Raw genomic sequence first — 27,255 nt, forward strand, 5'->3', positions numbered from 1 at the left:
GGGAGAAACAAATCTAATCCCTGCCTCCTGGAAGAGCATTAGCATCATGCGGATGAATTAAAATCTGTCTGGGTAAGGAAATTTCACAACCTCCCTAGTAACCTGTTTTAGCAGCGCACACATATACACATACACACACACACACACACACACACCTCCTTCACAGTCAGCAGCAAAATCATAATCATAAGTTGGAAAAGGAAAGGAAAAATTTAAGGAAGAAACTGTTGAGAAATTTTTTTTTAAAAACTAGTCTGACTATAATTAAGCTGATAAAAAAAACCCTTAAATATACATACATATATTTACCTCAAACATATATAAATACCTTAATACATACCTTAACATAATACCTTAAGTATATATATAAATATTTCACATTATGCAGATGATATAGATATAGATATAGATATAGATATAGATATAGATATAGATATAGATATAGATATAGATATAGATATAGATATAGATATAGATATAGATATAGATATAGATATAGATGATATAGATATAGATATATTATGGGAAGAGGATGAGGTGTCCATATTATCCTTGGAATACTCTCTGCTCCTGGCATCCCCACAGTTTTATTCAACTGTAAAGGGTAATCTTGTAGCCACCTGATACAATAATTTGCCAAACAATTTCTTTTTAAAAACTAGAAAAGCAACTTATCCCAGGATCATTTCTATCTAAATTCCACAGACTATACAATAAAAGGAATGAAATATTCATAAATAATAAAAGATGGGAACAAAATGAATAATACCACCAAGTGACATTTTAAATGCTACGTTAAGGTTTATAAAGTACTTCAGATAAATTTTCTCAGTTGAGCATTAAAAAAGTGAAGTACTATGTACCATATGTACTGACAATGAAATAAGTACTGGAGGTATTATAGCCCCATTTTATAGATATGGAAACTGAGTTTCAGAGATGTAAAGGGACTTGGCTCATGGTTACATAGACAGGAAGGGGCAGAGATTGGGCTTGGATCCATGTATGGTCACATTGAGCACATCAAAAATCTACCATCTAAACATTCTGTCAATATGTTTAGAGGAAGATAATAGCTTAGGTCTATATAACACTTTGAGGTTTGCAAAGATTTGACAAATATCTCATTTGATCCTCACAATGACCCTCGGAGGTAGGTACTATTATTATTATCTTCATTTTACAGATGAAGAAACTGAGGTAAATAATAGCTAAGTGACTTGCATAGGATCACAAAGCGAGTAAATATATAAGGCTAGATGTGAACTCAGATCTTCCTAACTCAGGCATAGTACTATATCTACCTTGTTACCTCATAGATTTAGAGCATACCCCAAGCTCTCCAACGCCAAACTCAAGGACTTTTTCCCCTGTATTATACTGCCTCTGAAGCTGAAATCCACAGGCCTTTTTTTAGAAAAATACAGAACATTAAGGCTGCTGACATCTTGAGCAGCAATAATTTTGAAACATTGCTTATAATTACATGGTAATTGTCCTCTATTGCACCATGGTCCTGCTGTCCATATAGGGAGAGACAGCTTAGATTGGCTCTAATCTCATGACAGGCTGAAAGATTCCCCTCATTGTAAGAAGATAAGATATGCTTCCCATTATAATAACATCAGGGTGGTAACGCTCACCCAGACAATGCAATGGTCTTAGGTAACTCATTCTAATCTTCCTGGAGATAGAAACAGAAAGGTCTAGGCTCTCAGCTGATGGCATGCCCAGAAGACTTCTCCAACAGCTACACTCTGGAACTTGAAAGGGGCTCCCTATAGATTCCACACGTACACTCCACAGAACTGTTATCACTGGTAAGCCTTTAGAACAAACTGCACATTACTGGCATACCACACGCATTACTGGTGTGATCAGCTGAGCTGCTTCATCCCCCATGGGCCCAGATCTTCAAACTCCCAGGCTTTCACACACACACACACACACACACACACACACACAGTAGTGTTGATTAGATTCGTCAGCATGGTTAGGAGAAAGGGCACTAGACTGAGTGCCAGATCTGGGTTCCAGGCTGAGCCCTTGAATAGAGGCAGCAGCATCAGAGTAAGAAGAGAGTTGGACCTCCAAATCAAGAGTCTTGGTAAGAATTCTAAATTAAAATGCTGACTGGCCCTCCTCACCTCTGATGGCTGGCATCCTTGGCTTCCTTCAAGTCTCAGCACAAGTGGTACCTTGTACAGAAAGCCTTCCCAGGCCCCCCAGCTGCTAGTGTCTTCCCCTCGAGGTTACCTAATAGCTACTTTATAAATACAACAAAGACCCAGAACAAGGACATACTTCTAATTTTCCAATTATGTTGTATGGATCACGATTTAGAGCTGGAAGGGTCGTTAGACGCCACTGAGTCCAACCCTTCATTTTGTGGATGAGAAAACGGGAGTCCTTGATACTTTCAGCGAATTGCCCAAGGTCACTTAGGCAATAAGTAGCAGAAGTTAGTTTGAACCCAGATCCACTGACTCCAAAACCACTAAGTATTAATTAATTCAGTATTAATGCGATTCAATGGATCCACCAACTTGGGTTCCCCTTTCACCAATATGATGTCAACATTTTTACGTTTTGTTGTTGTTCAGTTGTCTCAGCCATGTCCAACTCTTCATGACCGCATTTGGGGTTTTCTTGACAAAGATGCTGGAGTGGTTTAGCATTTCCTTCTCTAACTCATTTGACAGATGAGGAAACTGAGGCAAAATGAAGTGACTTGCCCAGGGTCACACAGCTAGTTAATTGTCTGAAGCTGGATTTGAACTCAAGAAGATGAATCTTCCTGACTCCAGGCCAGGCACCCTATCTACCTAGGTGCCCATTTTTACATTTACTAGAATCTATTTAAAAAAAAAAAGATAAGTTACTTGGAAATGGGTATATACTTCAATTTGATTTTTAATTTAATTTCCTTCATTTTCTGTAAGAATTTAAAAGTTCAAGAACAAAATAGGAAGAGAGAGGGACTTTTAAAAATCCATATAAACATTGCTCACTCCCCAGAATTCAGTGATTTTCCATTTTCATAGAATTTCCAAGCTGATTGGGACACGGTGGTTTATGAAGTCCGACCTGCTCTCTTTAGAATCAAGGAGAATGAATGAGATAAAGAAGGCAGAAGCTCAAAGTTTGTGATAGAACCAGGATGAGAATGATGGTCCCTTGACTGAAGTCATAATAAAGAATTGCACCTGAGGCTAGTCCCACAAACTTTGCCTGGGACAGACAGCAGGCAGTTGTCTTCAGTGAAGGTAGGACGTTAGCCAGGGAGATAGCTGAGTTGTGACTCATCTTGGCTTTCAAGGTGATAGCTTCCCATTTTAGTTAACAGGAATCTGTTAACTAGCAACTAACTCATGTTTCTATGCAGCTAAAGGACTTTAAGAGGTGGCAGCACCCTCTAAATCTGTGCCCACAGGCAAAGACTCTAGGATAATGGGGGTTCTATTACATTAGCTGCCTGCAAGATAAGCAGGTGTGCCTTAGCCTTAGGATTAATGGAGTATAAAAAGGACCTCATTTCAAGGCAATTTCTACACATAAAGTAGGCCCATGGCACAGAAATTGAGAACAACATTTCAGTAAGGCTTTAGGATTCATAATAAAATAATAATAATAATAATAATAATAAATAAATCAGCAGCTGACGCAATGTCCAACATATCAAGACATTAACATCAGCCCTCAGAAAAGCTGACCGTTTTAGTCTCCTTAGTATTAAGTTTTCTCATCTGTAAAATGGGTGGGTTAGGCCAGCTGGCCTCTGAGGACCCTTCCAGCAATAGATCTATCATTCTATAATTTGTCATCTTAACATACATAAAATTGGTACATAGATTATACACACACACACACACACACACACACACACACACACTCTTCTCTCTCAAATGGACACACCAACTTTTTAAAGGGTGAGGTTTTCCATTAGATAAAGCTAGTTGAGAAGGCAGCATCCTGCCTGTGGTAGAGATGTCAGAACAATTTCACATACAGCCCTGTGAGGCGGTGGTTTACGCTCTCATTGGCGCATATAATCAATTCTGGCATTTGTAACTGGCTGTGTAATGGATGACAGAAGATACCATAGCCAACAATATCACAGTTTCACCATAAGGTCAAGTTAACATTTTTTCAGAAAAAAAAAAAATCACAGCCTATGATAAATAGTACATTATAAACTACAGTGAAACCCAGGTTGCCTGCCTTGGTACCTAGTATTTCTTTCAAGTTGTAGTTGCCTTAAGAGAGATCAAAAATAGTGCTCAGGAGAAACTGATCTTTTGGCATCACAAATAACTACAAACAGATTGATCTGAGAAAATTTAGCTCAGGAGGGAAAAATCTGTTCAGAAATAAGGGGGGGGCATAAGAGTGGGAAGAAGAGTACAGAGAATCCAATGGCACGTGAATTACACCAGTTAGAAATTCACACCAATGTCATAGACAAGAGTCTGTTTTAAGGAGGAAAGTGCCCCAAGTCCTGAGAACACCTCCCTGCCTCTCTATGCCTAATGACAAGGACCTAAGGTTTCAGGCTTTTTCAGGCTGGCACCAGTTCTGCAAGTTATGAATGTTCTTATGGCACGGAGGGATTAGGAGAATTAATTGCCCGAGGTCACTCAGCCAGTTAGATATTAGAGGCAGGACTTGAACTCAGGTCTTCCTGACTCTCAGGCCAGCTCTCTACCCACTCTACCATGATTGACCCTCTAGGGATATGAAGACAAAAAGAGGCAGTATGGCTCAATGGATAGAGAGCAGGCCTTAGTGCTGGAAAGACCAAGGTTCTGACACATCATGGCAGGGTGACCCTGGATAAGTCATACCCCCTGTGTCCCAGACAACATTCTAAGACTTTTTGTTGTGGTTCCGTCATGTCCGATACTTTGTGACCCCAGCACACCAGGCTCTTCTATCATCCACTATTTCCTAAAGACTGTCCAAGTTCCTGTTTATTGTTTCCATGACACTATCTGTCCATCTCATCCTCTGCCATCCCCTTATCCTTTTGCCTTCAAGCTTTCCTGACATCAGAGAAAGTGCTCATCCACTTTGGTAGAGAGTATAGTGAGTATGATCACTGTGAATTCCCCATACCATTGAAATCAGGGGTGTGTGTGTACATACGTACATATATACATACATAGATATGTACATATAGGCATACATAGTGAAACAGATAAATAAATTAAAAAGCCAAATGCTACCACTATTTAAAGTGGGCAAAGCTCTTTAGCAACATTATTTCATTAGAGCCACATAGCAGGTATTATGAGCCACATTTTCTAAAGGAAACTGAGCCTTCAATCAGAGCAAAATTTGAATCCAGGTCCCTTGTGGCATAGTGGATAGAGTGCTGTATTCAAATCTCCCCTCAGACATTCATTAGCCAAGTTACCTTGTCATGAGGCTTTAATAGGTTCATCTATAAAACGGCAAAATAACAATGATGCCTACCTCACAAAGAAGGTGTGAGAATCCAAAGTTAACATACATAAAGTACCCTCCAAACCTTCAAGGGCCATAGAAATTCAACTATTATTATTATATTATCCTGCTTTTCCTTTCCTGAGAAGAAGTATTGATGAAGGACAAGGAGAAATCACCAGGACACTGAACACCCAAAAGAGAGCTTAGGAAAATGACAGAAAGAGAAGTAGGCAGCAGGATGGCTCAGTGGAATGAGTGCTGAACTTGGTTGGAGTCTGGAAGACCTGAGTTTGAATCTCAACTCAGACATCTACAGAAGTAATTTGTATGATCCTAGGTAAGTCACTTAACTTCTCTGTACCTCATTTTCCTCCTCTACAGAATGAGGCAGTTGGACTACCTGACCTCTAAGGTCACTTCCAGCTCTAAACCCATGATTCTGTGAAGAAACATCTCCAATAGTAGGCAGCCATTGATACAACAAAGAAAATCAATGGGCTAGTTTTGCTTCTAAAATACGCACTTAAGAACTAATTAAAAAACAGGGGAATAACAGGATAAGCATTGAAATAAGTTTTCGGTGATCATAAGAAAATGGGGGGAGGGGGAGACATGGTATTTAAAGTGAGACACACAACTGATTTCCTATGGAGATACTGTCATATTTTTCAATGTCTGGGTTTTTTTATCCACATAAATACATAGGACAAAAAACCTTGTGTGTCAAACTTTCTGAATTGAGATACAAGGCAAAGGAAGAGTTTTCTTCTGTGTGTTGAATATGCTTATTCTGAACTTCACCCAGGAGGGTAGTTTCAGTTCCTGTATACTTTGTAAAACCACAAAGTCACCTGGGAAAATAGGTAACCACACAGTACCATTCAGGGAATCTACTATCACGCAGCTCTCTAAGTATTTTTTTTTAAAAAAAGTCTAGGATTTATTTGGGGATTTGTGGGCTTGGGGATTTTTCTTGGCATCCACACAAATTCTAGAACGTAAGCTAGAAAGAACCTTCCTGATCTTCCAAGCTAGTTCATCCTTTGGAAGATGAACAAATAGACTCGTGGAGGCAAAGGAACTCTCTTGAAGCCAACAAAGGCAGTGCAGTCCAATGGGCAGACAGTTTGATGATATGTATCTGAACACCAGCTTTGCCACTTATCATCTCTATGACACTGGCCAAATCAGTTCACCTCAATTTCCATCTATAAAATGAGAAGGTTGGATTTGGCCTGTACAGTCCCTTTCAGGCCTTCACCTACAATCCATGCTTAAAAAAAAAAAGGAACATGGTATCAAGGAAAGACTACAAATCCTAGAGGCAAAGGACCTGGATTCAAATCTTCCCTCTGATGCTCACTAGCTGTATCATCTTGGACAAGTCCCTTCACCTCTGTGGGTCTATTTCCTAATCCATAAAATGAAGGAGTGGCACTAGATGGCTTCAGTCTAATTTGACACATAACTTATGATCCTACAATCTAAGAGGCAGAACTCAAACCCAGGTCTCTTGCCAGTCTAGCACATTCTCTCCATGGCACCATGCAGCCACACCAGCCTCAAGAGTTTTCTAGACTGTCTACTATGCAGATCTCTAGGTCAAGAATCCAGCTCATCTTCTCTCATAACTGCAGTTCTCAATGAGCACATATGAATTACCCATCTTAGATATTAGTCATAAAAAATGCTAAATCCCAGGCCAACTTTCACGTGCTACCCTGGGGGGATCTACATGGACTCCCATCCCAGGGCTAGTGCATACACAAGGAGGGATAATTAATCGCCAGTCAAGTGAAGCAAAGAAGAATTAGCAGTGTTAATCTGGTCCCACCAGCCCGCCCCACCCCCTTAAACATAATGAGCTAAATCTGGGATTGTACCTGCCAATAATGTGGACAACCATCATATATAAAGATGATGTTATCTACAGACCAACTGCATGGAAGAGTGAGGGGGCTGTCAGGAAACATGGGTGCTAGTGGTAGCTCCGGGTGACCTTGATTAGGCTGTAATCCTGGAACTGTAGAGTAGGGACTGCGTGACCTTAGCCAAGTCACCTCCACCCCCAGCCTATGTAAAAGAGGAGGGGAGAGGACAAAATATAGGTCAGTGAGCTTGCCTTGTAGCCCTGGTGAGGTAGAGTACCAGGCCTGGAGTCAGGAAGACCTGAGTTCAAATCCAGCCCAGACACTAACTAGTTATGTGACCCTGTCACTTTTCTCACCTGTAAAACGATGACAAACCACTCCAGCACTTTTGTCAAGAAAATCTCACTGGGGTCACAAAGAGGTGGAAGTGACTAAAACAACTAAACAAAAAGGAAAGGGATGCTCAGCTGACATCTGCCGCATTCTAGATGGGCACGTGTTGGTGATGCTGTGGAGAGGGTTCTCAGTGAGAGGTGGGTTAGACTGTATGGTCAGGGAGGTCACTTCCAACTGAGAATCTGGGATTCCAGCCACATCTCCAGGCCTTGGCTTCCTCCCTTATAGAACGAGGGCTGTAATGGGATGAATTCTACAGTTCCTTTCAGCTCTAACACTCCATAAGTCAATGATACCATCCTTCCAAACCTTTACTCCTCTTCCTTGGCCATCAGCTTCCTTCATCCCAGTACCATGTGACATTCAACCAATAAGCATTTATTAAACACCTACCAGGTACTGGGGATAGAAAGACAAAAAGAAAATAATCTTTGCCCTAAAGAAGCTTATGTTCTATTGGAAGAGACATGTACATTTATGTCTAAATTTATATCTCACTCCTTCTCTGTTTCAGGATCTGGCCAAGATCCATCTATAGGCTTATGGTTATTACAAGACTCAGAAACCTCTCTTTCACCTTGTTCCTGAAATATGACTTACTCTAATTGAACGGGTTTTCCTCTTTCCTTATGCAGCTCCGCAAAGTCTCTACCAGGATTACTCCCCTTGATTACAACCAATAGATTATGAGAAGAGGAAGGAATAAGGAACTTCAATTCCCCTACTCCTAGTTTCTTAGCATTTAAAGCTAGAAAGGCCCCTCCTGGTCATCTCCCCATTTTACAGATGAGGCATCAGAAGCCCACAGAGATTAAGTAACTTGCTCAAGGTCACACAGTTCTAAGTGGCAAATAGGGCATTCTCACCCAGGCCCTCCAATTTCAAACCCACTAGTTCTCTATTTTGCCCTATTTGCTTAGATATTAATTAAGCGTTATCAAATGTCCACTTTTAGCATTTTTTTTCTCTCCAGGCTACTCTCAACCTTGTCCAGGCTTTGGTCCATTAAGTATCTCCCCTTGACTACTAAAGAAATAAAATATTTTCTACTCAGAAATACTGCAGATGACTTCTCAAGTCTTTCCAGCATCCATAATGATATCCCAATAACAGATTTCCCCCACCCCTTTTCACAAGGAGACCCTGATACCCCACTGCTAGCCTCCAACACGTGCCAGTCAGCCAGGGCACAGAGCTACAGTGCTGTCACGCTTTCCCTTGATGTGTGCCAGCAAAGGACGATGGGCTGTTCCTACAGTTACTGCTGCTCTGACTCAGAATCATCTTTATGCCTTAATGAGGCAGCTATGCCAACTCTGTTGCCTACATAAAGATAGCATGAACACCAGCTTTCACAAATGCCTTGGATTTCAAGGCTTCCCTGCAGACAGCTTCATTCTAAAGCACCCACCTACACTCCCCACCACCACCAAAAAAATGTCACCCTAGGAAGTGACCGTGGCAAACTTCAGAAATAGCCCTGGATACCTCTTTCCTATGGCAACCTCCAGTAACAGACAGTTGCTATCAACCTGAAATACTCCAGGATAGGGAGAAAGGCCCTCAAGGGGATTCTGCTCCCAGGGCATCTGTGAATGCACACAAAGACTGACACAGCAACCTGCAAAGTAAGGATGAGATCTGGAGTTGGGGCCCCCAAGCCAGAGACTCAAAGAGAGAGTTCACCTTTCCCTTTAACCCAATCACCTCCAGGTGATGGCTACCCACTCATTTGGACCTACAGGTGTCAGTTAAATGCAGTGATCCAGCCCTTCCTTCAAAACTTCCTCTAACTCTAATAACCTGGATAACTCCCCTAGGGAACATTTTCCTGGCACTCAAAGCCTTCTGCATCTCTGAAAGTAGGAAAATCTGTTTTAACCAGGTCTGCAGGGGGATATACTAAAGCATGGATGGGGGGGGGGAGTCTTTATGCATAGCAGGGTTTTCTCTCAAAAATCGGAGGAAAATAGGCAGCAAAGATCCCTCCCCAGCCACTCCCTTCATCTGGATAAACCCTCTTTCAAACAGAAGAGGAATTGCCCATCCCAGCCCAGGCTCTTCCTTCCTTGCATACATTCCACAGACAGCTCTGTAACCTGCCTTCCCTTTCCAGGCAGGCTGTCATCTAGACGGGGGAAGTTTTTATCAAGGTTGGTAGAATCCGACCTCCTCCAGCGTTTTATCCCAAAGGAGTCTGGTGGCTGGCTGCCTTTCAGAGTTACACAGTCATGCCCCTCCGAGCTTCTGGAGAGCATGGCTTTTCCCCAACTCCAAAAACTGAATACCAAGTCCTGAGGCTAGGCCCCTTTTAAGCAATTTAACGTCAGTCCTCAGTGAGTTGAGAACAGGGCCCCTTTAAAAGCTGACTGAGGGGCAGCCAGAGGGCATTCAGCCCTCTCCCTCACCAGGTACTAAAACCCCCTTTGCCAACCTTTCAAAGGGTCACTGACATTCTCCATCAAACCACCTCCACCTGACCTCCCCAGAAACACACATAGATCTCCTTTCAATCCTCACTTCCCCCAAGAGATAAGATCCTTGGGCTCTAACTTACAATGCTTTTAAACATGCCAAAGAGAAATAATCGAAAATAGAATTGGGAAACACCTGGAAACCCATCCCACATTGGAGAAATCTGTAATGAGAAGGAAAGACCTGGGGTGTGGGGTGTGGGGTGTGGGGGAGAAGGTCTAACAGGACTATTGGGCACAGTCCTGTGCTGCTAAAGGGATGGGAGGCAGGATAAAAACTGAAGTTAAACTACCCCTCACCGGACCCGGGGATTCTAGGTTGGGTAGTCAAGGCACAGAGAGACAGAAAGGAGTTGAAGGGGAGTGAAGGTGAGGATGGACACATGGTACCCCCTCCTTCAGTTCTGATCACGCATATGGGGGGGGGGATCGCCTTCTCTCCGTTCCACTTTTTGCTGGGAATCACGTACACTGGTCTCAGCATCCCTACCCAGCTTCCCCTCAGCTAAGGCTGAGAAGCACCTCGCTGCTAACTCGGACCTAGGGCACGATAACAGCTTAGCCCAGCCAAGCTCATCAGCCAACCCCCGCCAACTTCTTCCAGGCAGGGTAAGGCCCCTCTAAACCTTGGTGAAAACTTGGATTTCTCCGATGCAGGGTGTCAGGCTCCACTTCTCTACCCCCTGGGCAAGAGAGCAGCCGGAGGTGTGAGTCACTCCCAGGGGAGGGGGGGAAGGGGCTCGAAGCCCCAGGTTTGCTTCCCAAAGGTAGGGGATGGGGGGGGAGGGTGGCCATAACACCACCAACAGCCGCGGCGCCTCCTTCTCACCTGGTCTGACGGCCTTGAAGGTGACGGACTCCTTGCAGCTCTGAATAACTCCCAACACGTCGTAGCGGGGCAAGCCGGACACGCGAACCCCGTGCACCTCCAGCAGCAACTCGCCCTCGCTGAGACTGTTGCCCTCGCCGCCGCTGGCAAGCCCCAGCTCCGCGTCCGGCTCCACGGAGCCCACGTAGGGGAACTCGCCGTACTCGGCTCCCCCCAGGACGGTCAGCCCCAGCTCGCCCTGGGGCCCCCGGCTCAGGGTGCACTGATGCACCTTGGTGGTCCAGTGATTCTTCTTCTGGATGACTTTGGACATGGTGCTGGCCGCGCGTGTGGCGTCCACTCACCCCCTCACGCCCGACCCACACGCGAGTGCACACGCACAGCGAGCGGACCCGAAGATACACAGGAATGCGAAACAGGTGGCCCAAGACAGCAACAGCCCCAGCCCCGGCCCCGAAGATCAGCTGGGGCGCAGGACGGGCATGTCCCCAGAGGGCACCCCCAAAGACAGAAGCATAAGAAAGAAACTTTGCCCGCTCGCCCTCCCCCAGCTCAAGCCATCCTTAGGCAAACTTTCTCAGCGCCTCCGGGCTCCCGCCCCAGCCCGCGGCCAGCTTTGTTTGCATTCCAGTCCCGGGAGATCCACGCTTCGCAAGCCGGCCCGGAGCGCCCAGGGACCGCAGCCCACTCCGGGCTGGTACCTCCCTCCTCTCCCTCTCTTTTGCCTCTCTGTGCGGTGGTCTTCCTCGCGGACGCTTTCCTCGGTCGCGCTATCTCCCGAGGTAGGTTTCAGAAAGGGCCAGTCTCGCTGGACCAGTTTCCCCAGAGCCCAGAGCCCGGCTCTAGTGGAGGGCACGTCGGAGGGGAAGGAGGCGGGAGGGAAGGGACCGCGGCCCCTTTAAACAGCTACAAAGGCTCAGCTTGTTTTGTTACATTTCATTCTATTCCGTCCCACCGAGCTCCACGACCGGCGATAGTAAACGCGCGCGCCTGCGCCCTGGAGCCGCTAACTCCTTCCCTGCCCCCTCCCTACGGAGGAGATTCCAAAGTTCTTCCCGCTGGGTCCTAAAGTCGCTCAATTCTCAAGCGCAAACTACCCCCCCCTTCTAATGCTTCGGTCCAGCAACTTCGAGACGGGCTTGTGGTTTTCCTTCCCCTTCCCCCGTCACCCCACTTCCCAGCTCAGTGTCTGATTTCAACTTTTTTTTTTCTCTTGTACCTGCAGGATTTGGAATGGGGTTTAGCCTGGGCCAGGCTCGGCGGCCGGGGTTTGGGTCCCCAGCGCCGCTGGACAGGCAGACCAGGATCCAGAGCGCAGGCACGCCGACCCTGAGCCTATTAACCTCCCCTGGCCAGTGGCCAACCCGGCTGCCAGTCAGGGAGCCGGCCCAGCCCGCCCCTCCCTTTCCCGCTTGGACTCTGACTCCCCGAGGCCAGCCGGGGAGGCGTGGGGACTGACTGCGCAGGGCTGGCCCGACGGAGGACTGAGCCAACTGTTCTGCCCCACCAGCGAAGGACCAGACGCACTCCGCGAACCCTAGCCTTGATCTCCTGCCCTTAAGGGCAGGCGGACCCGGGTGGCCTAGGCCTCTGGCCGGGGTGGGTGGCTGAGCTCTGCTCTTCTCTCTCCATCCCTGGGTGGGGTGTGGTCCCCCTGGGGACCAAAAGGCGAGCCCTTCTGGGCATCATATGAGCGTCACATATTGGTAAATGACTTACTTTTTAAAGAGTTCCAAGAGCGGTGGAGAAAGCCCTGCATCATAGAGTCTAGAGACCTGAGTACAAATTCTGACGTGGCTGTGTGATCTTACTGTGTGACCTTAGGCAAACCACTCAACTATCTGGGCCTCAGTTCCTTCATTTGTAAAATGAGAGGGTTGGACCAAATCATCTCTAAAGCCGCTTCCAGGTTTGATCCTAAGATCCTACCGAGACTTTGGAAGAGTGATAAAGAAAATGCATTTGGGGAGAGTTTGAATTTTTAAACCCTTCGGTTCAGTAGCAATTCTGCTATTGTCTCTGTGAGACCACTCTGTCCACGGTGACCCAGGCTTTGCTCTTTGGAACCCCTGGGTTGGAACCCCTGGGTTACTCAATCATTGGAGAAAGTGTTTTCCTGGCTGTTAATGAGTGTCCCAGGACTCTGTAGACGTAACCTGTAACATAAGCAGGAAAAAGGCTAGTCACTCTGCTTATTTTCTAACCATTCCTGCCTCTCAGGTACCATTCTTACTGGCAAACTGCACTAGCAACTCACCCATCATCTTTCTATGGTTTACTCATCTCTGCTTCAGAATTCTTGCCTCTACAGGACTCTCCAATGTTATAATAAACTAATTTCTGTTGCACAAGTTCCCAGCAAGAAATCCCAAGAACCAGAGGAGGCTAATTTCCAGACTCACAAGAAACCCCTAAACTGAATGTACAATCACATTTTCAATATTGGAGGGATTGAGGAAGAGATTAAAATATTGAAGAGGAAGATGTTTGATAGAGTCATCTGGAGGTTCAATGGTACAGAATGTTGCCTTATATATGCTCTCTCTTGGACATTATCAGTTGTAGATACTTTTTTTCCTTTGTTACAAGAAAGGTTCAGTTTTGAACAAGAAAATCTAGAAATGACTGATGGAAAAACAAGAAGCATCAGTAAAACTTTAAACATATATATACATATACCTAAATGTTCTAAATGAAAAGTTTGCATCAAAAACCCTAGAGATCATGTTGAATCATCAAAAAAAAAATAGCTAGCATGTGTATCTTGCTTTAAGGTTTATATGTGTTAACTCATTTGATCCTTACAACAACCCAATAGGTAAAAGCTATTATCCCTGTCTTACAAATGGGGAAACTGAAGCTCAGAGAGGTCAAGTGAATTGTCGAGGGTCACACAACTAGGAAATATCTAGTCAGATTCTACCTCCAGTCTTCCAGGCTCCTAGTCTTACATCTGGCTTCGTGGTGCAATCAATCAGCATTTATTAAGCACCTGCTATATGCCAAGTACTGTACTGGGGATACAGAAAGAGGCAAAAGACAGTCCCTGTCTGAAAGGAGGTTACAATTTAATGGGAGAGACAATGTGCAAGCACATATATACAAAACCAGCTATATACAGATCTAACTGGAAATAATTAACAGAAGGAAGGCAAGAGCATTAAGAGAGCTTGGAAAAGGTTTCCAGTAACAGATGGGCTTTTAATAGAGACTTAAAGGAAGCTGAGGAAATCAATGTGGGCAGTTGAGGAAAGGCAACCATTCCAGGCATAGAGGATAGTCAGAGAAAATGCTCAGAGCTGAGTGATGGAATGTCTTATTCGTGGAACAATCAGGGCAAGTGTCCCTGGATCAAAGAGTATATGCTGAGGAGTTAAGTATAAGAAGACTGGGAAGGTAGGAGGGGGCTAGTTATAAAGGGCTTTGAAGGTCAAGCAGAGAATTTTGTATCTGATCCTAGAGGCAATAGGGAACCACTGGAGTTTATTGAATAAGGGAGTGACATGGTTGGACCCACACTTTAGGAAAGTCACTTTGGTGTCTGAGTGGAGGGTAGACTGGACTTGGGGGTAGACTTGAGACAGGCAGACCCACCTGAAGGTTATTGCAATAATCAAGTTGTGAGGTGATGAGAGCCTGCATCAGTATGGTGGCAGTAGCTGGGGATGCAAAGGGACATATTCTAGAGATGTTGCAAAAGTAAAATCAACAGGTATTGGCAGCAGCTTAGCTATGGGGATAAGAGATAGTGAGGCAGCTGGGATGACTCCTAGGTTGGAAGCCTGAGGGATGGGTGGGTGGAGTAGCCTTCTGTGGTAATAAGAAAGGTAGGAAGTAGGGAGGATTTAGGAGGAAAGATAATGAGCAAGGTTTGGAACACATTTTGTTTAAGATGTCTACTGGATATCCAGTTTGAGATGTCTGAAGGTCAATTGAAGATGCAAGATTGGGGGTCAGCAGAGAGATTGAGGAGAAAAAGGTAGGTTTGTGAATCATCAACATAGAGGTGGTAATTAAATCCATGGGAGGTAATGAGAGTTGTTCCAGTAGAAATTTATACTGTATATGAGGACCTGGGTTTGAATCCTAACCCTATTACTCATGACCCTCTTTGACCTCAGAAAAATCATTTCACCTCTCTGGGCCTCAGTGGCCTCATCTGTAAAATGAGGAACTTGGACAAAACAGTCATCCAAAGACCTTTTCAGTTCTACGTCTACGATCCTTATGAATAGCAAATAGGTAAAAGCATCCTTTTTGAAAAGTGAAATTCCAGTACTCCAATGTTATGTCAACACCTTTGCTTTAGAATACAAAATTAATACTGTCTTTGCACATATTTCCATATTTATTAGGTAACTTGCAGGAGGACCTCATTAAAACAACACAGAGTGAAAATGAAAAATCAAGGCTGGGAAGATATTGCCTTTAAATCCTCATTCCCCCCCCCCCCTTGGGTTTGATGAAAAAAGAAACTGGCTGGTTTTTTGGATTTTCCTCATGGAGTTGGGAAATGGGCCTCAGGTTCCACCTGTCCATCCCTAGAACCCAGAACTGGTTCTAGAACCATTCACCTGGCTTGACCTCACTGCTTCAGGTTGGCCCCCACTCCCCTACCCCACCCCCACCCCCAAACTGGAGAGAGGTGGGTTTTCTTGAAGTCTGAAGGCTCCTCTGGGGCTGCTTCCTAGCTCTACTGTGCTCTTGCCCTCTCCTGGTTCTCCTTAGTCTCTGCAGCCAGGAAAAATTAAACCAGCCTGGAGAAAAGAAACAGAGAGAGGTTCCAGGCATAGTTTTCATCTAAGGCAAAGAAACAGTGATGAATGAGGAAGTGGAAACACACAAGAACTTCGGCAGCCAGATAAAAAGATAGGGGAGGGAGGCAGGCATGTAGGGGGAGAAAGAAACCAAAAAGCACATAAAAAGTAGCCAAGGCTGCCTATTTTAGGGCACTAATTTTGAGATGTTTCCAAATGCTTCCCCATCCTCTTACTTGGCTTGCCTTCTCTGTTTGCTCAATGGGAATACTTCCTCTGACTAATTCCCATCTGAAAAGTGGGATGGGAAGTCGAATTGCAAAGTAGACAACTTTTGATGCAGATTCAGTGTCCCGGATCAGCTCTGGAGCCAAAGAATAAGAGATGGCATTTATATAGCTCTTTGCCATTTGCAAAGTCGGGAGGACTACGGTTCAAAGCCCACCTCAGTACTTACTAGCCATGTGACTAAGCCAGTCTCTTAACCACTTTATAAAAGAGAGAGTAACTCTAAATGGATGATCCCATGAACCCTCAGATTTCCACACCTGTTTCCTTATCTGTAAGTCGTAAATCTGATGTCCTCTGAGGTTCTCTCAGGCTCCAGATCTATAATCTGGAGTAGAATCATGGAGTCATGGGTCTAGAGTCAGAGAGGCCCTAAAGGTCAAATGGTCAATAAGCATTTATTAAGCATATGTTCCTGGCATAGAACAAAGCACTAGATAACTTTCAGGGCCATCAAGCCCACAACCGTCATTTTATAGAAGAGGAAACTGAGGTCCAGAGAAGCTAAGTTGCTTACCCAAGGTCACACAGGTAGAATAAGAAATTGAATTGAATTTGAACCCAGGTCTTCTGACTTCAGAGCCATCCCTCTGTCTACCACACCACACTGCTTCCCATTTGTAGGAATCATAGATTTAGATCTGGAAAGTACTTGAGAGACCACCTAGTTAATCCCTTCTCATGAAGGTAAGGGACTTGCCCAAGGTCACCTAAGTCAGTTCTAGAGTCAGATTCAAACCCAGACCCTCTGATTCCAAATCCAGCACACTCACATATATTATGTCCTTTGATTTTCACCATAACCCTGTGAGATTGTACTGGAGATATTTTTACCTCCACTTTGCAGCTGAGAAAACTAAGATTAAGTGGCTTCCCCACAATTATACAACTATCCAGTGTCGCAGGAAAGATTCAAACACCTGGCACCCTCCACTGCACTGACTGCCAAATCTGACCATGGTCCCTTGAATAACCTCGCAGGAAATGTTCCATGGCCATGTTCTCGATCTGCAGTGTGGTTTTTTCACAAAGCTACCCTGGACAACTGGACGTGCCTCCCTTTGGGAGAAAGCTTCCAATGGAAAATTTCTAGTCAGATTCAGCCTAATGCCAGTGGTAGTTTTCCTTCCCCGGCTGTGATTTGTAGCCAGTTCTCTATTATACAAGGCCAGAGTCAAGGTAGAATCATTGGCAGAGGCGCAGACTCTATTTTTAGGTGGTTTTCTTTTCTTTTTTTTTTAAGCAGGGTGAGTTCAATTCTATTCAACAAACATTTATTAAACAATTACTATATGCAAGGCACTGTGCTAAGCTCCAGACATACAAAAACAAAAACAACAATTAAAAAAATGAACAGTTCCTGCCCTCAAACAGCTTTCCTTCTACTTGGGGGATGAGTAGGACAGACAAGACATACTCGGACAAGTAAATAAAATTTAATTTCAGGAGGGAAAGGGCAAGAGCAAGTGGCTTCTAACTAAGCCTTGGAGGAAGTTAGGCTTTCTAAGAATCAAAGTAAAGAGGGCTTGCTTGCATTCCAGGTAATGAGGGGACCATTTGGGCAAAGACATGCAGATGGCAAATGGTATGTATATTTCAGGGAACAGCTCGAAATTCCATTTGAGTGGACTATAGGGTTCAAGAAGGGGAGAAATATGCAATAAATCATGACAGGGACATGTCAGGTTGTGGAAGGTTTTAAGTACCAAGATAAAGAATTTGTATTTTATTCTAGAGATGATAAGGATTTTTAAAAGTCACTGAAGATTTTTGACCATGAGAATGGTTACCTGTGCTTTGCCTAAACAGTACAATGAAAGCCTGAAATTTTTGTTGTAGTAGTAGTAGTAGTTGTAGTAGTGGTAATAGTTGTAGTAGTGGTGGTGGTGATGGTGGTGGTGGTGGTAGTAGTAGTAGTAGTAGTAGTAGTAGTAGTAGTAGTAGTAGTAGTAGTAACAATTATTGTAGCTAGCATTTAAGTTTTGCAAAGTTCTTTACATGTGTTAACTCATTTGATTTTCACAACAACTCTGTGAGGTAGTACTGTTATTATCCCCATTTTATGGATGTGGAAACTGAGGTACAGAGAGTTTATGGAGCTTGCTCAGGGTCATACTCTAAATCGCACTTCTTAGCAGGAATTCTCTTGAAGATGTTTACGTTTGATGAGGGAGCCCTCTATTTCAGCCTGCCTCCCGTTCCCCATCTGTGCACTGGAGATAGGAATACTTTACTAGAATGTAATGAGGATTAATTTACGAATATTTACAAAACGTTTGGAGATGTGTGGTCTGTGGCACAGTGAAAGTGCAAATGTCCTCACGTTGTTATTGAACGAATGTGTCAACAGCTAACTTTTTTATACACACAGTAGTTTGAGATGAGGAAGGAAGAGCTATCCCCAATACCAGATCCCATTTTCGTGTGGCTGGCCTAGTTGAGAGGCAGCCCACATGGGACAAACTCAGAAATGGGGGCCAATAACCCATGCCTAAGGATCCCTGGGAGCTCAGACTGACTTCAAAAACTACATATTCATTATCTATGTTTCCTTGTATTTTTCTTTGTTTTGTTCAATATTTCCCAATTACATTTTACTCTGGTTTGGGCTTCATTGGAGAGTATTTGTGGGACTCACACTGTGTGTTTGACACCTCTGTTAATGAAAATGACTGCTGGAATTTCTAGAATCAGAAAGATTTGGGTTTAGAAGCCTGCTTTTATGCTTATTAGCTGTGTGACCCTAGGCAAAGTGAGTTAGCCTCTCTGAACCTCAGGCAACTCTAAGATTTCACTCCTCTAAGCCTCAGGCAACTTTAAGGTTATAAATTATTGATGGTTTGGAGTCTACCCCCAAAAGTGAGACTTCTCAAATAACTTCTTACTGTATTGATGGATGACAAGTAAAGAGGTAGGTAGGTAAGTAAGTAGATAGACAGACAGATAGGCTAGCAGACACACAGCTAGAAGATAGATTAGAGATAGATAATAGAGAAAAAAGAGAGATTGGATAGATAGATGGACAGAGACAGATAGATATAGGCAGATAAATAGATTAGATAGAGAGATAGGCAGACAGCCAGCTAGATAACAGATTAGAAATAGAAAACAGATTTTGAAAAGAGAAATTAGATAGACAGATGGATAGATTAATTAGATACACAGATGGATAGACAGACAGAAAGACAGATATAGGTGGATAGATAAACAGATTAAATACATGGATATAGATAGACATAGAGATGGATAGATAAACAGATTAGATAGATATAGATAGAGATGGATAGAGACAGATGTGAATGGATAGACAGACAGACAGATGGACATACAGATAGATATAGATAGACAGACAGACAGACAGACAGATAGATAGATAGATCCCAACAAAACAAAAGAAATCTTGTGCTTTAGAGGTTATGATATCATAGATTTAGGGTTAGAAGGGTCCTGAGAGGTAAATGAGTCCAAGCCCCTCATTTTATAGATGAGGAAGCAGAGACACAGAACAGTAAAGTGACTTGCGCAGAATCACATAACTAATTAAGTATGTGAAGAGGGATTTGAACCCAAGTCTTTCTGACTCCAAATCTGCTTCTGCCTCTCCTAAAACATCAGATCCTGAAGGACATAACTGATTCAGGGGCCTTCAAGCTAACACTCCCCACACTGACCCATTTCAACCACTTAGTTTAGACACCAGTCTCCAGAAGCCCAGAGAACTTAAGTGATTCACCCAAGGCCACACAGGTAAAATAAGTGGTAGAGGAGGATTTGAGCCCAGCCCAGAGAATCAGTTGCTGCAAAGCACTCCAAGTCTGGAAGGGGCTTTAGAAGCTGGCATCAGGACCAGAACTCAGATCTTTGGATTCCCAACCTAGTGCCCTTTCATTACCCTACTATAACCTCCGTGTTTTCTGCTGAAGTGTTACAAAAGAGAGGAAAGAAGTTTATAACAAATATAAGTTTATCAGCGATCATTTACCAAGCATTTTCCATGTTCTAGGCACACTAAGTGCTGAAAATACAAATATAAAAGAGCAACTATCCCTAACTCCTCCTCTGTAAAAAGGAGCCTGAGTAACAAAATGGGGGATACAGGCCAAGAAGGCGAAAAGGAGTTAGCTTTCAGTTTTCAATGAGATCCATAAGATGGACAGTATCAATGTTAATACTCCTGAGGGTCCTCAGGTAGTGACAGGTGAGAAGACTTCACACTGCAGAAGCCTGGGAGCAAAGGTTGAGGCCTAGCTCAGAGAGAAGGGGGAAAGTTGTGTCTTTGCTGTTATTCACCGCTGCTCCCTCCCATCTTCTTGCCCCTTCCCTCCCCACTTACATTTTTATGGTGCCCTTGATACTTGGCCCTTGGTTTTGACCTAGAAGCCAGAAGGGCCACAGCCTTCTGCGTGGGATATTCCATCTAGTACTTTCTTCTTAGGAGCAATAAATAAAGAGTTAATTCTTTGACCGATCAGTACCTGATAACTGTAACATGACCTTTCAAGGAAGAGAGTTGGAATGCTGAGCTGGTGCACTTACAATGGAAAAATGTAGACTGCTTTCTGGAAGATTCAGGAATCCAAGTGTCCAATGAAGGGTCTTAAACATCAAGCAGAGCCACAGAACCAAGGGACTAATTGAGTCAGTTTACCTCCCAAGGTTTTTGGAAAGATAAAATCAACTAATAATTATGAAGTATTTTGCAAAATCTTAGAGCAGAAGTGTCAAACTCACTGTCCACCAGCCTCAAGCCCCACAAAACTTCTGAGAGTGGCCAGGGTAAAATGTAACTGGGAAATGTTTAACCAAAAAAAAGTCAATAAAAAATACTATACAACATAGATGATGTTAATTTGAGGTTTTCTAAGTCAATATGCAACCCTCAGGGATTTGCCTCTGAGTTTCACACTGCTGACTTCAAGCATTATATAAATTATCATCATTATCATAATTAAATGGGATTCAAATCATTCTGATTCAATTCAAAGCAGTCAGTTTTTATATTTATTAACTGCCTATGTGCTGTTTACTGGGAATATAAGGACACATTCCCTTCTCTCAAGAAGACTGAATTCTTTTGGAAATTGAAGGGACTTCCATCAATAGGGGAATGTGTGCAAGCTGTGATATATGATTGTGATGGAATAGTATCGTGCTATATGAAATGACAAGCAATATGATTTCAGAAAAACCTGGAAAGACTTAACATGAGCTGATACACAGTGAAGTGAACAAAACTGGAAGAAAGTTATACACTGTAACAGTAATATTGTATGATGAAGAACTGTGAATGACTTAGCTGTTCTCAGCAATACAGTGATCCAAGACAATAATGATGAAGCATACTATCCACAACTGATATTGTTTGAATACAGACTGAAGCATGCTATTTTTTACTTTCTTTCTTTCATTCTTTTTCCTTTATTTGAGTCTTCTTGTACAAAATGACCAACATGGAAATGTTTTACATGATTGCCCATGTGTAACCTGTAGCTGACTGCTTACCATCTTGGGGAAAGGAGAAGGGAAAGAAGGGTAGAATTTGGAACTCAAAACTTAAAAAATGTGTAAAAAGTTTTAATATGTAATTGGGGAAAAATAAAATGTAGTTTTAAAAAGACTAAAAAAAGAAGATTGAATTCTTCTGGGGGTAAGGGAATCTAGCAAAGACACATAAACAAATACAAAACAAATAAGGGCAGAAATCCTCCCCTGCCCCTGTCCAACATTCTTAATTAATTCCAAGAAAAACTAGTATTAAGTCAAATGTCTTTACAAAGGGCAGCAAATTCTATAAAGATAATATTAGAAATAGACAAGCACCCAAATGATGTTAAACCAGAATCATGCAACTTTCCAGGCTTATTGCATGTAATTTCCCCTCATCCCTTCGTCATTAGTCGATTAACAAGCATTTATTTAAGTGCTACAGTACCGCTCCTACATTCAACTCAACTGTCCTAATTGCTGTTCCCCGTACACAAAACTCCAAGTCCCATCTCTCACCTCTATGGCTTTGTACTGACTGTGCCCGATGCCTGAATGCCCTCCCTTCTTCTGTCTCTTAGAATCCCTAGCTCCCTTCTAAGCTCTGCTCCAAGGCTACCTCCTCCACGAATCTTTCGCTGCCCCCTGAAGATGAAATTACTTTGTATCTGGCATGTACATATACATACATATGTGTGTGTGTGTGTGCGTGCGGCACCTGTATATGTGTGTATGTATGTATATGTATGTGTGTGTATGTTTTATTTGTAAGTGTATAAGTTGGTTTCCCACTCCTGACCGCTTGTAGAGTATAAACTCCCACAAATCAGTAGCTGTTTTGATTCTTTTTGTCTTTATATCTCCAGCACCTAACAGTACCTGACACATAGTAGGTGCTTACATAATAAATGCTTATTGATAAACAAGTGCACACATAAGTTTCTAATAAATATTGTTTTGAATGATTTAATTGAAGGGATCATGGGGGAAGGTAGTATATCCATTGAGTACAGTCTTACCCAGACTGTAAAATTTAATTCAATTCCACAGTTATTAAGTTCTTGCCATGTTCCGGTACTATGTTAGAGACAAAAATAAAATAATCGTTGCCTTAAAGAAGCTTACATTGGGAGGGGGGTGGAGGAGAGGTCCTTGTCAGACAAATAAGTAAATAAGAAATAATTATAAGGCAGTTTGGTTGGGTGAAGGAATAGTAACAACTGGGAGAACTGGGAAAGGCCTTTTATAGGAAGCGGCATTTGAGCTGAATCTTGAAGAACACTAGTGGTTCAAATGTTTTTCATTAAAAATTCTTTTTTTAGAAATATTAGACATTTCTGGGTTATTGCTGACAAGTCCCACCTCTTCTGACTCCAGAACCAATGCTTGTTCCACTATGCCATGCCCGCTCTTAACAATAATTCTGATCATGCCATTATCCTATTCATACCAAGCCAAAGGCATTATTTATTAGACAGCCTGCAAGCTTCACTGGCATCCATGCAATATCAGGAAATCCGGAGGCAAGCCAATGTGATGTTGGGTTGACTCCTTGAGTACGGCTTATGGGAGATCTGGGTAAGAATTACACAGGGTGAGAAGGTGCTGCAATCTGTGCTAACGGAGAGAGTGTCCGCATTAGTGAGATTCTGGATGCAGTGTGATGTAGCAGATAGGGCCCTGGACTTGATGTCAGGGAGACCTGGGTTCAAACCCTGCCTCAGATGTTTGCTAGCTGTGTGACCCTAGACACGATGTGTGACTTCTTTAGGGCTCATTTACTAAATGAGGGGTGGGGGGAGTTGAATTTGGCCTCCAACTTCCCTTACGCCTCTAAATCCACTCCAAGGGTAGAAGTAAGTAATATTTACTAGTCTAGTCACTTTGGGTTTCCAAGGGTGGGGAACTTTCGGGGTCGAGACCACATGTGGCCCTTTAGGTCCCGAGTCAAAGGGCTGTACTTGAGGACCTAGAGGGCCACATGTGACCTCGACACCACCGGTTCCCCACCTCTGGAAACCCAAAGTGACTAGACTATCAAATGTCACTTTCTTCTCAAGTTGAGGATACCCACCACACTACTTTTTCCCTGCACCTGGACAGACGACTACAGGGGTGGAAATATAATCATGGGGCAGAAGAGCCCTGGGCTACGAATTGGTAATACTTGGTTTCCTGTCATAGATCTGCCCCTGAGTGGCTGTATAACCTCTGCTTGTCTTCTTATCCATAAAATGGGGATGAGGGTGATCTTGGAACAGTGGCTGGAGAGCTGTGCAGGAACACTTGGGTCCAGGCCCTGCCTGGCCTTGGGCACCTCTTAATAATACCTCATTGGACCTCTTCACATCCCAGGCAGCACTTGGAGATCACAAGATTCATAGAAAGTACCAGTCTACATTGGTGGAGACAGTTCATCCCTCCCTCAGCAGATGAAATTACAGATTTGTCATCGTTATCGTTGTTGTTGTTTAATGGGGCTAGCAATCCTTAACATGCATGGCTGTAGTGAGTAGAATTTTTCGTAAAATGGAAAGAGCTTTATATGAATAAACTATCATTATTTCCCAGCCCATTCCCTGAGAATGTCTAAGCTTCATCTATACCAAACCAACCTCTTTTGAACTTTAGAATTAACTCGTTCTGCTGCTATGATAGACTGCAGAAGAGCTACATTGAGTTTTTCATTAGCAACTGTGAAATAATCATCTAAGTAACACCATAAGAGCCTGTTCAGGCTATTTAGGTGGCTGGGAGGAGCAATAGAAGAAATTCGCTTTTCTGTGGCTTAGCTGAACATTAGTTAATCTATAACATTATCATGATCATGATCATCTTCATCAAGGCTTCCATTGGGCTAGGACATTTTATGTGGCCTAGGGCTCACTCAGGGGAAGCTCTGCTTATCCTCCATTTATCACCATGGCCAAATCCTTATCTTTTTGGCTGCTTTCTCAGCTGTAACCAAAAAGTTCTCAGATGCAAGAAGAGTTAGGAGTTTGATTTCAGTCAAGGTCACGGTTTTGGGTCCTTGGATTTTCTTATGTAGATAGCACAGTCTGGCCAAGCCTGCCAATGGTGGTGCCAATCAGGAGATTGAGCCCCTTACAGCAGGATTCCATCAGAGATTGTTGCAGCTTATACACAAAGGAGGAAAGCAGCCAGCTTCCACTGAAAATGCTCTGACTCAGGAAATGGCTGGACAAATTGTGGCACCTAAATATAATTAAATATTATTGTGCCATGAGAAAGGACAAATGTGAGGACTTTGGAGAAGCACGGTGGGTGGTGTTGTACAGCAGAAATAGCACTGGCTTGGGAGTCAGAGAACCTAGGTTAAAATCTGGTTGGTGACCTTTAGTATCTGGGTCACTTTGAGGAAGTTATTGAGTCTCTCTAAGCCTCAGTTTCCTCAATTGTAAAATGATTGGGGGCTGGACTGGATGGCCTCTGAGGTTCCCTACTAGCTCCAGAGCTGTGATGCAGAATGAAGGAGGAGGAACCAAGAGGAGATCTCTAATAAGAACAATAATGCAAACAAAGGCAGCATCGCCAGGCTGTGGAACCCTTATTAATTATACTGCTCAATCCTGGTCTGGGAGAGCACAAGAGGAAGCTCAATTTGTTCCTGCCTGCTGAGAGATAATGGGTCAAGGGTCAGGAGCATTGTGTACATCATCAAACTTGGTCAATGGTTTAACCATAATGGGAGTGTTCATTGGGAGAGAGCCAGGGAGAAGAATATTGGGGAATGACTAGAATGTTAAAAAAAATGATTCAGTAAAACCCAATGAAATAAAATGCTCTGAATTCTGTCTTACGTTCCTCTGAGGGACTGCTGAGGAATCTGATTGTACTTTTCAGAATGGTCTATGCAATTGGTTGGATTCTGTAATAATATTTATTATTATTATTATTATTATTATTATTATTATCATTATTATTACAATGATGACAATGATTATGCTATGTCAGGTGTCTGCCCTGACACCATTCTCTCTTGGCCAGACCTGTTCTCTCTCCTCAGGGGTCTAGGGTACTCTGAGGGACTTGGGCATATCCCTTCTCTATCACCATTGGCTAGAGCACCCACCAGCTATCTGCCTCCCATTGGTTAGAAGCACACAAGCATTTCTCCAATATCACAATTAGCCCTTCCTACACATGTGCTGAGAAATGCTTAACAGCTGGCAAAGGAAGGAAGGAAGGAAGGAAGGAAGGAAGGAAGGAAGGAAGGAAGGAAGGAAGGAAGGAAGGAAGGAAGGAAGGAAGGAAGGAAGGAAGGAAGGAAGGAAGGAAGGAAGGAAGGGAGAGAGAAAAGAAAGAAAAGAAGGAAGAAATTCATGTGACATGACACTTTTAATTTTATTCTTTATTATTAACATTTTCTCTGTCACTCTCTTAAGTCCAGACAATCAATAAAATAATAAATGAAGCCCTGATGTGTAGCGTTTCCTGATTTCCTAGGTACAGATGCTCATACTGAAAATATAACTGACTCTGGCAAACTAGTCCTAGCTGGCTCCAGAACACCCCTGACTCACCTTGGTCTCTGGCTCAAAATTTAGCTCCTTTCCCACCAAGTTCCTACCGGAAGTCTGTATCTTTGCTCTCTGCCTCCTTTGGCTGGGCGGGGTCCCGAAGGTCACTCCCAAAGGTCACTTTGCTTGTTGTCACATTTATGCTGTTTGGGCCATAAAACCCAGCCTGGAGTCAAGCTCCCAGATTCTGTCTTTGCTCATGGTCCTGATCTAGATCAGAAGCTCCACTCCTCAAACCTGTAACAGAAAAGAATGAATGAACCTGCTGAGGATGTCCTATTTCTAGAGAGCCATGTAGCCTAAGAGAGGAAGAGAATCCTGAGGTCTTTCACAGTCTCTCACCTGATGAAGCAGGCACTTTGATCCCCCAGACACGGAGCAACAAAGAGACAAGGAAATGGCTGAAGCCGACAATTCTTTCTGAATGTTTCCAAATCCAAACAGAGCTCCTTCCCTTCATCACCTGGCTACTGACAGGTGCCAGTTACAGAACGTCCGTACATGCTCCTATCCCTCCAAGACCCTTTTCTTTTGTGTCATCACAATTCTCTCAAAAGCAGCCTCCCAGCACCCTCCAAGTAGAAGCTATCTCAGATGGTCTGGGCGTGAGCCTGATACCGCCTTTATAGTCATTCCAAAAATAAGCATTTATTAAGTGACTACCACATGCCAGGTGCTAAGCATTAGAGGCAGAGAAGAAAGGCAAATGACAACCTCTGTTCTTAAGGAGCTCACAATCCAAGGAGGGAAACAACGTGTGGAAAAACTACATGCAAACAAGGGACATACAGGATAAATGGCTGACTAGTTAGTGATTACCCTTAGTTGTCAGAGAGGACCAATATGGCATCGTTACATCGGGGTCAAGGTATAATGTGTCTGACTGAGGCTAATCGCACCAGTATGAGTTCAGAAGACTAATACTACAAGGTAAATAGGAAATAATCCATAGAAGAAAGGCACTAGAATGAAGAGGGATTAGGAAAGGTTTCTGGTAGAAAGTGGGAGTTGAAAGAAATCAGGAGCTAGAGCATTGCAGGTGTAGGGGACAGTCAATAAAAAAGTCCAAAGCTGAGAGATATTTGTATAGTGCTTTAGGAATCACTGAGTTCTTTATACACATTATCTCCTTCGAACTTCACAATGACCCTGAAAATTAAATAGTAC

General features: G+C 43.4%; 1 protein-coding gene across 21 annotated transcripts in view; it reads right to left on the bottom strand.

Moving 5' to 3' along the window:
- Nucleotides 1-12,091, bottom strand: part of MAGI1 (membrane associated guanylate kinase, WW and PDZ domain containing 1) — a 711,509-nt gene extending 699,418 nt beyond the window's left edge. For 4 of the 21 annotated variants that reach the window (XM_078152136.1, XM_020978990.2, XM_078152125.1 and 1 more), the window contains exon 1: nucleotides 11,019-12,039. In XM_078152136.1, coding sequence (XP_078008262.1) covers nucleotides 11,019-11,331 — 313 coding nt within the window. In that variant the 5' untranslated portion in view covers nucleotides 11,332-12,039. Of the gene's footprint in view, nucleotides 1-11,018 lie in introns of all 21 variants that reach the window. The other 17 variants (XM_078152126.1, XM_078152128.1, XM_078152123.1 and 14 more) reach the window with 11 other exon arrangements.
- Between the last annotated feature and the right edge of the window lie 15,164 nt (nucleotides 12,092-27,255).

This window comes from Phascolarctos cinereus, unplaced genomic scaffold (genome assembly GCF_003287225.1).
Source record: "Phascolarctos cinereus isolate Bilbo 61053 unplaced genomic scaffold, phaCin_HiC Scaffold_4;HRSCAF=312, whole genome shotgun sequence".
Lineage (NCBI taxonomy): Eukaryota > Metazoa > Chordata > Mammalia > Diprotodontia > Phascolarctidae > Phascolarctos > Phascolarctos cinereus.